The sequence below is a fragment of the Tachysurus fulvidraco genome, chromosome 13, assembly GCF_022655615.1.
Source record: "Tachysurus fulvidraco isolate hzauxx_2018 chromosome 13, HZAU_PFXX_2.0, whole genome shotgun sequence".
Taxonomy (NCBI): Eukaryota; Metazoa; Chordata; class Actinopteri; order Siluriformes; family Bagridae; genus Tachysurus; species Tachysurus fulvidraco.
This window is the reverse complement of record NC_062530.1, coordinates 26,707,990-26,723,044: the sequence shown is the minus strand read 5'-3', so window position 1 is coordinate 26,723,044 and position 15,055 is coordinate 26,707,990. Positions and strand designations below refer to the sequence as shown.

Below are 15,055 nucleotides of genomic sequence, written 5' to 3'. Positions count from 1 at the left end.
AAACCGTGAGAAGATGCTACAGCTTCATGTTTTTTATCCTCAAACCCTGGAGAATCGTTTTACTATTTTTTTCGGAAATGGGGGGAAAGAAGGGGAAGGTGGGTGAAAAGGGGCGGAGCTCAAAGCACACGAGTGACATCATCATCACACCTGTGCTCGTCTCCGTTTGGACACAGTGCTTAAACTCGTTCGATGTCACACGCCTCAAATCGCGCAAAATAAAACCAAACAATAATAAAATAAAATAAAAAAATAAAATGATACAACAACTCCAAGGAAGAGTCAGTGTTCAATCAGTGATGAGAAAGAGTCCAACCAATCAGGTGGAGCGAGAATGAGAGGTGTGAGTGAGCGTGGGAAGCTGGGGTGTATGATTCGCACAGTAACACTTCTTTCTTGCAGACATAAACGAATAAAGTCTTAAATACTCGCTGAAGGAGAAGAATGAGGAGAAGAAGAAGAAGAAGGAGAAGTCTTTGGTTGTTTGGTTGTTTTTTTCTTTGGATATTATAAATATCAGTATTGTACAAGTCTTAAGGGCAAAAAAAAAAAAAAAACTATGTCCAGAAGTTCTCTGGCTTAGTTTCTTTTAGGTTAAAGCTTTTCCACCGAAGGGTTTTTGGGGTCAGTCTGCAGCTGTTACACTTTGGTACAAGTGCTGGACGAGGAGTTGGCCGAGTTGGAGCCTCCGTCGTCCAGCCACTTATCGAGACTCCGCCTGCGAGCATTCATGAAGAAGTTGCTGACGGTGGCGAGCTCCAGGCCCAGCTGCTGAGAGATGGTGATTTGTAACTCTTTGGACGGCCGCTTGTTCTCTTTGAATATTGCATGTAAAGTCCGACGCTGGACGTCGGTGAAAACCAGTCGTGGTTTCTTTGAGACGCTTCCTCGCTCGTTCTTCCCGTGTTCCTGCTCCTTCCTTTTGCATGCTGAAAGAAACAGAGAGAAAAGTACAGACTGTGTCAGAAGCCCATCTGATCATCACTCACATTTCATCTAAGACATTTTCAAGACACTAGCTACTTTAATGCACACACATTAAGCCCCGCCTCCTCCTGAGAAGTGACGTCACTACAAGCACTTTTCTCTCTGTGATGTTGTGCTTCTGTAGTTACTGTGAGTCAGAAGGCTGACAGCAGCTCTGTTTGTCATACACTTCCGCTAACTGTTAGCAGTATTAGCCTTGTAGGTTCAGTACAGCAATAAAGATGGAAACATCACACACCAAACACGTCTTGACGTGACTGATGACGTGACGTGACGTGTTTGAAATTAACTGCAGACTTAATTATATAAGTTGCTTCCTGTGTGTTGTGCAGATTTTTTTTCATACTGAACATTTCCACACAATTGACTAGTGCATCTTCTGTGTTGTTTATCGGTCTTGGTCTCTCTACATTTCTAAAACTCTTCGCCCGGGTGTCGTCTGTCTGTGTTGCAGTACTGTACATGACCACAAGGGTGCAGTGTGACACCATCTAACACCTGCAGCTCACTGAAACGCAATGAAATAAAGGCGAAGATCAAATATTAATCTAATAAGTGATTTTTATTGCAAGTTTGTTGTAATTTAGCCTTTTTTCTGCACTACTGGGAGCTACAACTACATTTTTTTTGCGCGTGTACGATGTTAATAAAGACGTTCTCTCGATTAAAAAATAAAGATAAAACAGAATAAGATGATTACAAGAAATAAATAAGATACAACAGACGCAAAGCTTGAACTAAGAACTAAGAGAATAAATCATAAATAAATTATGAATAAATCATAAATCATTCTGTTTCTAAAACAATTAAGTAGCTGATAGATAGATAGATAGATAGATAGATAGATAGATAGATAGATAGATAGATAGATAGATAGATAGATAGATATACAGGATGTCGAGCCTTAAAATTCATTTCAGACACGTGACTGATTACAAATCTGCTAATGGCTAATAATAATAATAATAATAATAATAATAATAATAATAATTATAATAATAATTATAATAATAATAATAATAATAATAATAATAATTTACTGTTATTACAATTACAAACGAAATGATTAAAACTAGTGTCTTAAAATTCTGAAAAAATAAGATACACACAAGTGGAAAATAAGATAAAAAGTTTAAGTATATGTAATTTTTACAAATATTTAAAATATATATAAATAAATGTCTTTTTAATCAAATAATTTGACTAATTTTTGTTGACTTTAAAATAACAAAGTTACATTATACTATTAATACTGAAACATAAATACTGATTTTCTAATAAATAGCTGAGTAAAAATCTAAAGGTACAAAACTGAGGTAGAGCTCGTTATCTTCATCACTGAGACACAGAAAGCACTGTGACAGCACTGGGACGTCTCCCCGGACCTTGGGACTACAAAACTGGACCTAAAAACCTCAGTACTCACCATTTTACATGTAAATATTAAAACACAGCTACAATCAGTGTTAAATGAAAAGAATGGTACATAAAATTGTAATTTGCATATGCAAAAGTGTTGACACCCTTCCAGCTGTAAAAGGCTCAGAAGATAATAAACTCATTAGGGCTCGTTAGATCTCGTTAGTCAGATCACACTGTCATTAGCAATAACAAGTCCAGAGCCTAATACATTCTTGTGCTCCACTCAACACCCCTGAGCTCCTCAACAGCTGACTGACACAAATATACAAACAATAAACAACAAGGAAAGTGACAGTGTGGTAGGCTTTGTCTGAGAGACACAAACTTCTTTAACACACACACACACACACACACACACACACACACACACACACACACACACACACACACACACACACACACACACACACAAAAATGCATACACACACAAACACGCACGCACACAAACACACACACAGACATGCACACACACATGCACACAAACACACAAACACACACACATGCACACAAGCACACAGACAAACACACACATGCACACAAACACACAAACAGACCAACACACACACACACACACACACACACACACACACACACACACACACACACACACACACACACACACACACACATTGTCACGTTTCTGATCACCTTTTTCACTCTCATTTTTTCATGTTTTTATTCTATTTTATTTAATTTCATTTTATTTCATTTTATTTAGAGTTCCCTCACAGTGTATGACAGCATGAATATCAGTATTAATTCCCAGGGATTAACAAGTCTCTCCAGGATTTCACAGAAATTAATGCACAAACAAGAAACCTGTAAATTACAAAAATAAAGTGCAGATGTTCCACAGATTTGAGCAGAGACATGTCAAGTGACGTCATCACAACACAATTCATGTTCATCTCTTACAGAAAGTAATTACATATGTGCTTTCACTGTTACACAAAAAATGTCCCCGCTCTCACCCCTATGTGCGCTTTTCCTTTCTTGTTTTTGCCACCTCGTGTTTACAAACCTGGACCCTGCCCCTGTAATAAAAGGGAAATAAAGGGACATTCTGAGAAATAAAAATCCAAACAAACTCTTCTGTTGCTTGTGGCTGGAGTTTGAGTGTCTGAGCCTTTAGTGTGTATCGGAATTAGCTTTATATAAAAGTAAATGTATTAATGAATCGATTTAAAGCTTTCAGTCCTTAAGGGATAATTAGGTAAATAATATATGATGGGTTTATAGATACATAAGTGCGTGTTTGATGATCCACAGCAACAAGGAGAAATTCCTTTATCTTTGTGTAGCTCTGAATCTCTCCTTCTTGGACAAATATTAACTGGCGTGAAAGATAAAGCTGTAATCAGCTCAGCCTGAAAATCTCACACAGCTCCAAGAATTCTGAAATAACTCCAACTGAATTCTACTTCATGCAACTAAACTGCTTCACAAACTGTTCAGGTTAGTACACATTCTGGAATGTAGCCCGTTTATTAGCTTTAAATTAAATGCCCTGATCTTACAGAAAACAGACAAAAATCTCATTTCACAGCCTGGTGTTTGAGATCTGCTGCAAAGCGCTCATGTCATAAACATGACAAATGATGGGATTCAGTATGATTTCAGGGTAAGATCTCTAAAGAGAGAGAGAGAGAGAGAGAGAGAGAGAGAGAGAGAGAGAGACGGTACTGAAAATGTACAACGTAAAAAATATATTTATTCATTTGTTTGTTTGTTTGTTTGCTTGCTTGTTTGTTTATTTGCTTGTTTATCAGAAAGAGCATGTAAAGTGCACTGTAAAGTTTAAAAATTGCTCTTACGAAATTCTGATCAAATTAAAACGAAAAAAAGAAAGAAAGCTACAAACAAACGAGCAAACAAATGGAAGAACAATTAAACTTGCAGATAAATATTTAAGGATAAAGAGTAAAATCCTTTTACTACAGAAGGCGAAGCAGATCATCAGCTCTGATTTCGTCAAACTGTTTAGTAAAAGAATAATCAGCTCTGACTGAAATGGAAAATAGTGACTTTTAATATAAACAAACAAATAAATAAATAAACACATTTTAGTAAGTAAACAGGACTAAATAAACGCACTACGAGCAGAAAACGCATCAATTAAAACAGAAAATCCAAATCCATGTTCCGCCTCCACATCTATCCGTAAACACCGACATCCTAATGCGCACAAACCACAGAAAACAAACGAAATGTCAGCAGATTAAACAAAAAAACCCATTAAATGCAGTAAAAACATGGCGGATGTTTTGGTGAGAGATTCTGAACGCTTACTTTATTGATCAATGCAAATAAATGTGGATCAAGGTCATGGCTATAATAGATACACGCCCTGAACCTCTCTTCGTGTGTGTGTGTGTGTGTGTGTGTGTGTGTGTGTGTGTGTGTGTGTGTGTGTGTGTGTGTGTGTGTGTGTGTGTGTGTGTGTGTGACGTGTTTATCAAAATATTGGAACCCGTTTTAACACACAAACACATACAGGCCTTCCATATAAACAGATATAAAGCACAGACAGCGCATTCCAGAGAGTACCGTTAATATGCGACTCTCTCTCTCTCTCTCTCTCTCTCTCTCTCTCTCTCTCTCTCTCTCACACACACACACACACACACACACACACACACACACACACACACACACACACACACACACACACACACACACACACACACAAAGCCTCACTGCCTTTTGTAAAAAACAAAACAAAAAAAAAACAACATAATCATGCGGAAATGTTGAGCAGATATAAATAGTATAGTATAAATAGTAAGCAGACACACACACACACACACACACACACACACACACACACACACACACACACACACACACACACACACACACACACACACACACACACACGTGTCTCTGATTAAAAACACTCGTCACTGCTCAGTCCTGTTCCTTCTTGTCTTTTCTGGTTCATTTTAGCTTTATATTAAAATATCTATTTAAAATCTGCATTATATATGTTTTTAAACAGCTTGTTTTTGGCGCGCTTTGTTTGCATTGCTTTGTTTTCCTGTATAATAAAGAATAAAATTTCCACGTTGTGTCTCAGTAAACAGCAAACAGCACTAAACTCTTTAAAGTGTGTAACCGTAATATTTATATGTGAATAGAGTGGCCCGTAAATGATTTAAAAACCATTTAAATATACAAATAGCCATAAAAATAGAGACACTACACATACACTATATATACACTACATATACACTACATATACACTACATGCTCCGTTCAACGTATAAGAAACACACTTTTAAAACGTGTTATTAAAACGTTTAAAACGTGTTATTAATGGAACCTCCCCAGCATTAAGGAACAGTGCAGTTTAGAACCCCGAGTCCACCTCGGAATGTAGTCTGTTAAATATCCGATCAAACTCTACTATCATTTTTAGGGATTTTATTAACTGTTTCACATTGGGAACCCCTAAAGTTCCAGCAGGAATATTTAATGCTTCCAAAAATCCCAATTATTTCAGCAAGAAGCAACAAAAAAAATCCCCTTCACCTTTTTATACACCAGTTTGTGTTGTGCTACAAAAACGGAAGTCTTTTCCCCCACGTTTTAGTGTTTACATGAAGCAGGTTATAGCTGACGAACGAAAAATAAAAATGTAGAAATAGCACTGATCTGTGTCTGAACACATCTGATAGCACCGGTACAATGAGAGAGGGATATTTTAGTGCCAGAGCTCCACAGCACTCTTTATTCTGTTTTCTTTTTTCCTTTCGTTTATGATGATAATGATTATTATTCCTATTAGAATTAATAATAATAATAATAATAATAATAATAATAATAATAATAATAATAATAATAATAATAATAATAATAATAATAATAATGCAATAACTGTTGTGTTTCTACAAGTCCAGCTAGTCATAAATAAACATTAGGAGTATTAATAATCAATACTCAATCAATATAATCAATACTTTAACATTCATTTAGTTTTCAGAACAAAAAAACGCTTTTAAAATATATATTTTAAAGCTTTGAGATGACCGAGAGTGTGAGGGTTGATTGCTCTTCATAGGTTTTTTATGCAGAGTGAATACATTTCCTTTTTAATAATAATAATAATAATAATAATAATAATAATAATAATAATAATAATAATAATAATAATAATAATAACAATAATAATGATGATGATGATGATAAGAAGAAGAAGAAAACCCACATGAGCGACTGACCTGCGAGGCGCAGCGCGGACATCCTCTGGAACTCGGGCTCCTGCAGCCACTTCCACATGCGGCGGAACGTCTCCCGGCCGGACTTGAGCTTGCTCCATGGTTTGGGGTTCCGCAGCAGGTCGGAGAGAGTTCCCTGCGATCGGCACAGCACGCGCTGAGCGAAGATGGCCTGTGGGATGCTGTAGCGCTTCAGCTCCGTAGTGATCCTTTGCGCCACCTCTTTGGTGTTCACTTCCTCCACTGGCGTCGCGTGCTCCCGGTCCCGCGCGGCACCGAGAGCTCCCTGCGCGTGGTGGTGGTGGTGGTGTCCCTGCGCACTCAGGTGTGCGTGCGGATGATGAGGGTGATGGTGGTGCTGGTGGTGGTGGTGGTGGTGATGGATGCCATTGATTTGCACCATCATGCCCGTGGCCGGGGAGGAGGACGAAGATGAAGACGAGGACGAGGTGGACGAAGTGACGCTGCTCGCGTGCATGGAGGGGTGATGGGACTCAAATCCGGCGGGCGCGAGCATCTTCTCGTGGGTGTAAGGCGGCGGCGGTGGTGGGGGCAGTGCATGCTGGGAGCCGTGGATGGCGCCCATGCTCGCCACGTCCTTGTGGTAGGGCGCATAGAGGTTGTTGACGGAGGCCAGCGCGCGCTCGTCCCGCATGAGCGTGAAGCTCCCGCTGACGTTTCCGGCGATCCTCTGATGAGGATGAGCGTGAGCATGAGGATGATGAGGAAACTTGTCGGACACTGTGGAGATGGGAGGTAAAGGCTGCAGCGGCGTGAGCGTGGTGTAGGTGCCGCTCATGCCCATACCGGCGGTCGCCTCGCATGCCATGGCGCCGCTCATCGCCGCGTGCAGGTGGCCAGCAAGACCTGCGTGCTCCGGGGGGCGGTGCTGATGAGGATGCGGATGAGCGTGCGGATGATGAGGATGAGGATGGTGCGGATGAGCATGATGAGGATAGTCCCCGCTCTCTAGGATTGATGCCATGCCCACCGCGGTGCGCGCGTGGGCCGCCACCGGCGACTCATGGCTCGCGCCGTGCAGATCGCCCAGGCTCTCCATCGACAGCTGCGCGTTCATCGTGCGCGAGAGCTCGTAGACAAATCATCTATCTGCTCGCCAAAGAGTCAAAAGTTCCTCACGTGCTTAAAAGTTTGTCCTCCTTCGCCTCCTTATCCTGTACAGCCTCCTTCTCTGGATTTTTATTGTTTTTTTAATTGTTTTTTTTTATTATTTATTTTTATGGCGAGGCCTCTTTTTATTTCAGATAATAAAAAGTCTTAAAGATTTTTAATTTAATTTCCGTTCTCTTTGGTTTGGCATTTTAAAGAAGATAAGAAAGAAAAAAAATTCCAGCATCCAGAATGATTAAAAATATGAACAAAAATATTTTTTTAAATGTATCCAATCGCTTTGGTTCGCAAAAAGAAAGAAAAAAAAGACAGATAAAAAGGAGAGGAATAAATAAAAAGAGTGTGTGATTTTAAGGCCCCGGTCCCTGCAGCAGCGCGTGCGGGGCCGTGGCGGTGTGTGCGCTCTCCGTGTGTCCGGCCATGCTGCTGCTGCCTCCGCTGCTCCTCTTGTGTTGCTTTACTTCGAAGATTCTGACTGACTGATTGCTGCGTTCACTACGGCGCGCATGCGCAATCGTTACCCTGTGCGGCACCGCCCACCGCGCTTTAGCCCTTTGTGACGTCGCTATTCAGGAGCCAAAGTGCAGCGCGCGCTGTTTTTCAAAGAAACGTCCATTATGCCCTGGTTGTGAAAGGGATTTTTTGCATGTGTTCTATCGCCAACTTTAGACTTTTAGTGAATTTGTCTTAAATGAGTTTGCGTTATATTGCCCTATTTTTGGGAGGTGTGGCAGAGACGATACCATTTATTATTTTTATTATTTATATCATCCTGTACTAATCTTGTGTTTGTCCAATTAAACAGTAAACATGTAAACATTGCAGTAAACATGGTTCTTGTCTGTGTTTTTAGCTTTGCCTCTTTCCATTCACTAATCCATTTCCTATCCATCGTTTGGTGGGAAAAGGGTGGAGTTTAGTCAATGTTGTACTGTGGCTACGTCACTACACCAGTGTCTATCTGTAAGAATCTTTAATATCAATTTATCTACCACTCAGATGTGTCATGTGACCATCATCATCAGTGTCGTTGATGATTGACCTTGACTTTATAACTCTAAATACACCTAGCTTGTGGCTGAAAAAATGTGTGAAGGACACCTGACCATCACACTTATCTCCACACAAAATGAGAAGCACACAATTTTATAAAACATCTCTGTGTGCTGTAACATTGCAAGTTTCCTTCACTGGAACTATGAGACCTGAACACTGTTCCATCATGACAATGCCCCTGTGAACAAAGCCCCTGAGCTCCATAAGACATAGTGTGGGGGTGAAGTCTGGAGTTAAATAATTCAAGCGTCCTACAAAGAGCCCTGACTCAACCCCTCTGAACACCTTTAGGATGAACTGGAACTGGAGTCTCCTTAACACCCTGAAAATCAAAGTCTGATCTCACTAATGCTCTTGTAGAATAAATGAATGAAAACAAACCCCGATATTCACCATGAGATGTTCAGCAAGCACATATGGGTGTGATGGTCAGGAGTGCACATACTTTTGGTCATTTTGTGTACATTACACCAGTATGAATCTTGTGGCTGTTTAGATTAACAAACCACAAATTCTGAGGAAGTGAACACATTTATTTAGAACATGAAGAATGATAACATTTAATTTACAATAACGTGTTTTACATCCCATTTAGATTACATTTTATATGTCATGATAAACGTTGGTAAGTTCTTTTACATTAGATACATTTGTATTATTTACATGCAGCTACATATAATAATAATAATAATAATAATATTTTAATTCTGTTTACTTGTATAGCACTTTTAACAATTCACATTGTCTCAAAGCAGCTTTACAGTATAGAAATAGAAATAGAAATAGAATAAAAAATTCACAGACACACACAAACATTCCGATATATAAACCTGCGAGTTGTCATTGTACACCACAGCGCTGTTAAATTCTGCTCTCTGATTGGTCAGAAAGTGTTGAGTAGTTTATAACAGCAGCACTAAGAGTAGCACAAGTTTATATTAATGCACCAGATCTGATAACTTATCATTTCTATAGCGACAGCTCGTTCCCAAGAGTGTGTACGATGCACACTATATAGCAAAATTGTTGCTATCTTGAGATTTTTATTTGTAATTTTTATCTGTAATTTTTTGTAACTGGAGTGCTGTCTCCAGTTTCAGCACTATGTAACGGTCAGATGTAATTCTATGTATTTAAGTTTTCAGACATCTTCAGGACAGAGGAGTTTTGGCTCCTTTTAGTTTCCATGGTAACACAACAGGCTATGTTTTTGTCTTATTAATTTCAAGAGAGAGATTAAAGAGAGGCTGGTGAGGGAATGACCGTGGTGTTTATAGCTGCTATAATGTAAGGGAGGACATGAATTACAATGTTTCATGAACATTACATGATAAGAGATGTTATAAATTAAGCTTTGTGTGTATTTGCAGGTAACTCAGGGAAAGACAAACACACACACACACACACACACACACACACACACACACACACACACACACACACACACACACACACACACACACACACACACACATATATATACTCCAGCATATAAAGTATACATCACAGAGACAACCAAAGTGCTATGATAGAGGCTATTGTCTGTGGTGCTCATGGTGAATTTTAGGCCCACACAGGGGCCCATGAAGCCCAGCTGGTGGCCCAGGCTTTAATAACAGGATACAGGATACAGGATATGGTGTATAAGGGTGTAATTATGTTGCCATTAAAATGATAAACCTGATTGATATATTACTAAAGATGAAATAATCAATAAATGGATTAATAAGTCAACAAATAAACAAACAGTCAAACAAACGTACTAACCAACTAACTAATTAACTAACTAAAAAAAGCTCTAATTAGGTCATTAAACACACACAGAGACAAATAAATAAATAAATAAATAAATAAATAAATAAATAAATAAATAAATAAAATGGATTAGCTTCATAAAAAAGACATTTGGAATAAAAGATCAGGAATAAAAAAAAACTTGACATTTGAGCAGTTTGACTGTGTTTTGCATGAAGGTCCATGATTAAATAAATGTTCATTCTTTTTCCTCCCTCCCTGTCTGTCTGTCTGTCTGTCTGTCTCTTTGTGTTTGTCTGTCTGTCTGTCTGTCTCTTTGTGTTTGTCTGTCTGTCTGTCTATTTGTCTGTCTGTCTGTGTCTGTCTGTGTCTGTCTGTCTCTTTGTCTGTCTGTCTGTCTGTCTGTCTGTCTGTCTGTCTGTCTCTTTGTGTTTGTCTGTCTGTCTGTCTCTTTGTCTGTCTGTCTGTGTCTGTCTGTCTGTCTGTCTCTTTGTCTGTCTGTCTGTCTTTCAGTGCACATATTGATTGTTACAGCGCTGTGTTTTTTATATTTAAATAAACAGTTTACAAACAATCCGAGCTGACATCACGTGAAAACTTCATTAAGTGTTTCCATGGTAATAGATCAGTCCACTGGGCAGTAAAATGGGGGGAGCTTTAAGTGTTAACGCACTGCTTTGGAAAACAGTTTAAAGAGTGATTAATTATTCATTAAATATTCGGTGCTCATAGTAGTGTTTATTATTGCAGATTTATTAACATGGTTTACATTGTTATTGTGCCGGAGATTGGACACATACTGGAGCTTAAATATTAACAAACTTACATGATTGTTTTCTTATTTTTTTGTATTTTGCAGCCTACATTATTCTGGGGTCAGGATGAGGCTAACGACCATTAGAGCAAAATGGCAAAGGACAAGTTGCCTAATGCTTATAAAAACAAAAAGCCTCAAAATTCTAATGCTAAATAGATGAATTTAAAACGATGAATAAATAAATTCAGTCAGCTTCTGTACCATTCACACACGTGTGTGTGTGTGTGTGTGTGTGTGTGTGTGTGTGTGTGTGTGTGTGTGTGTGTGTGTGTGTGTGTGTGTGCGTGCGTGTGTGTGTGTGTGAGAAAGGGTGTGGCGGTAAGACTATTGTTATATGTTTATAAAATAAAATAAAATGAAATAAAATAAAATAAAATAAAATAAAACATTCCTCGCTCGGAAGCAAAATTATCAAAATATCGATTTGTAAAAAGAAAGCAAAGGAAAGAAGTTTTGAAATGATCTTCTTTAAAAGTTTCAGTAAATAAAACACACAAATTTTCCTTGCAAATAATGAAACTATTTGTATAATAATTAAATTATCTCTTATCTTCAATTATTTGTAATGATTTAAATATTTACTCGCTTCTAAATATAATGGAATAATAGTTAGATCCGTAGCGGTGTTTAGTTTAATGGGTGTTTAATATGAAAATAAAACGTTTATTATTAAGCAAATGTTTATTAACAAGCGGAATTTTTACCTGAATGTTTCACATCGTTTATCCGAGTGCAAACATAAGATTATATTAATTACTTCAGAAATAATCTTGACATAATGCAATAAAAATGAATGAAGTAAATATCATTATTATTATTATTATTATTATTATTATTATTATTATTATTATTATTATTATTATTATTATTATATACTTTCGAATATTTAATACAAATTCTATTAATAAATATAATTTATTAACGCTATATATTTGTATATAATAGTATAATAGTACTATAATAGAACATAATGTATTATTACCGTTATTATATACAGACATGGTTATGCTAAAACACTCATGACTGACATAAACAATTAATAAACATGTCTAAAATATCTAAAACACCTAAAAATCCTGTATTCACATAGTGTGGCTCGGAAAGTGGAAATGGAGACCGCATAGAGAATTATTATCACCATCATTCTAGTTATTATTTATTACTCCAGGAGAGATTATAGGAGATTTCTATAAAAGTCCAGGAAAACGCTCTTATATTTCATTTGTAAATATGTTAAAGCACTAAGCTATAGATATTTTATAGTCTGTTATTAAAAACAAAAACCACAAAAAAACTCTGTGTGCTTGAAACATATCAAGCACAAATGTCCAAAAGCAGTCTAAATGCAACCTTGTTAAATCGTTCAATAATTATGATTTCAAACTATAATTGCTCTGAAATTCGTCTTTTATTTAAAAAGCGTTTTCTTTGTATTAACAAAGACATTTTTAATAAATGTGGCATAATAGTGAGCCATCTCTGTTTTATTTGTATTTGTTTCTTGTAGTTTAATGTTAATTTTTAGATTACTGTAATTTGGTAATTATTTATAATGTTTTTTTTTCTTTCATTTTTTTTTACAAAGCAAACGCACTCGAATGATTGTCCAGTAAACCCAAAGTCACACACGTTGTGTAAATAAGACGACGAATTTGTCTTCTGGATTTCGAACAAATCTTGTGGATATTCCGAACCACAGCTAAAGCTTATTTACGGCAATGCGTCCGGTTAAAAACGGTTCTAAAGAGGAGTAACACATTTAGTGGTACAGAGATGGGGCCTTCTCACTGAGAAGAAAAACCTATAGAAACAATATGTTCAGGATCCTCCATCATCATCATCATCATCATCATCATCATCATCATCATCATCATCATCAGTACATCATTGTGATTATACTATAAAATCACTTAATGACCACTTAAACTAGTGGGAACTATTTATATGTGGATTCTGAAAAGAAAGCCAGCACATGGCTGTGACATCTGATTAAATCTATAATATGTGTTCTAAACATCTAAAATCCTCACTAAAGTATCAGCATGCAAAAGTCTTCAGATAAATATACAAGGAATATAAATATACACCGCAAGTACACCTCAGATTAAAAAAAACAACAATTAGCTAATTTATTGTAAATACTGGAAAGCGAAAGATACCAGAAAGCCAGAGTAAAGATCAGTGCACACAATTACAACACAGTCCTGTTTTAAAACAGAGCTTCATATTTCAGTGTGTTCTGGTTTTCTCTAAATTCCATAAACTCCAATAAACTGCTCGCTCTCGTAATCTTACAGTGTGTAACTGTACAATGTTGTTAAAATACACACACACGCGCACACACACACACACACACACACACACACACACACACACACACACACACACACACACACACACACACACACGCACTCACACGCACACACACACACACACACACACACGCACACGCACACGCACACGCACACTCACACGCACACACACACACACACACACACACACACACACACACACACACACAGTCAAAGTCTAAGTTTAAAACAGCAGATGCAGCTGCTGTAAGAAAACATTAAATTAAATCACTGACTGTGGTCAAGACTGGGATTATAGACGGACCGTAGTAAAGAAATTTTGAGTTTTGCAATCAAAATAATATTTTTAATCTAAAATAATCAATACACAAATAGTGCACTTTTATGTTGCCTTGAGCATGTTCTAATAATGAAAAATCGTATCATACATAAAATATCCTGATATTAAAACAGCTTTACTGCTAACAGTGTGATGTCTGATCTGATATACTGATATTATTTTTATTGTATGCATTTTTTAAATATTTGATTATTATCGAATGTTTATCGAAGGTTTATTTATTTATTTATTTATTTATTTATTTATTTAGCAGCATAAACATATGGGTTCCCTTCTGACTTTAATTAAGCAAATAGCGATTTTTTTTCTTTTTACGAATTATTACAAAGAATCGTTTTTGGATGGCACGTTTAGATTGATATATGATATAATTATTAGTGTAAACGAATAAAAATTAATTTATATTTTGAACTCGTGCCAGCAAAAAATTCTCTCGCCCTCCCTCCACAATTCTGCAAATCTCTGCGGCAAGCGAAATGTCAGTGCATGCATTTAAACACCATTTCTCTCTCTCTCTCTCTCTCTCTCTCTCTCTCTCTCTCTCTCTCTCTCTCTCTCTCTCTCTCTCTCTCTCTCCTGTCTCTCTACCCCTCATCCTCCGGGGAGGAGCTGCTTTGCCTTCTTTTACGATTGATAATTTCTTTTCTTTTTTACATTTGTCCAAATTGTCTTCCTAATACTGCACGCGCATGTACAAAGAATAAAAACTCAACTGTGATATTTAGACTCGTCAGAAACTTCGCAATCCAAATGTATCTGTCATGCAAATCTTCACTTTCTCCCAAGAAACATTGCCTTGCGTCTTCCTCGCCAGCGCGTGCTCCTCCACTTCCACCTCCTCCTCCTCCTCCTCTTCCATATAATGGGCGTTTCCTTGAGCCTCCACATTCGAAGAGAACATTGCAAACCAAACCATCGTTTTCCAAAAAATCCCAGAAAGTCGGGATAAAAAAGTCGCATCCGTTTCTGTGCTCTCTGTGCATTCGGTTAGTTTCAGTCGGCTCGCTCCTGATATGGA

General features: G+C 37.5%; 1 protein-coding gene across 3 annotated transcripts in view; it reads right to left on the bottom strand.

Moving 5' to 3' along the window:
• onecut1 (one cut homeobox 1) overlaps positions 1 to 8,440 on the bottom strand; it is a 10,182-nt gene extending 1,742 nt beyond the window's left edge. Inside the window, exons 1-3 of one of the 3 annotated variants that reach the window (XM_047822787.1) lie at positions 6,630 to 8,440; positions 3,381 to 3,443; positions 1 to 929 (exon numbers count right to left, since the gene is read on the bottom strand). The exon at positions 1 to 929 is cut by the window's left edge and continues 1,742 nt beyond it. In XM_047822787.1, the coding sequence (XP_047678743.1) occupies positions 640 to 929; positions 3,381 to 3,443; positions 6,630 to 7,704 (1,428 nt within the window). In that variant the 5' untranslated portion in view covers positions 7,705 to 8,440 and the 3' untranslated portion in view covers positions 1 to 639. Of the gene's footprint in view, positions 930 to 3,380; positions 3,444 to 6,616 lie in introns of all 3 variants that reach the window. The other 2 variants (XM_027160312.2, XM_027160311.2) reach the window with 2 other exon arrangements.
• Positions 8,441 to 15,055: the final 6,615 nt, after the last annotated feature.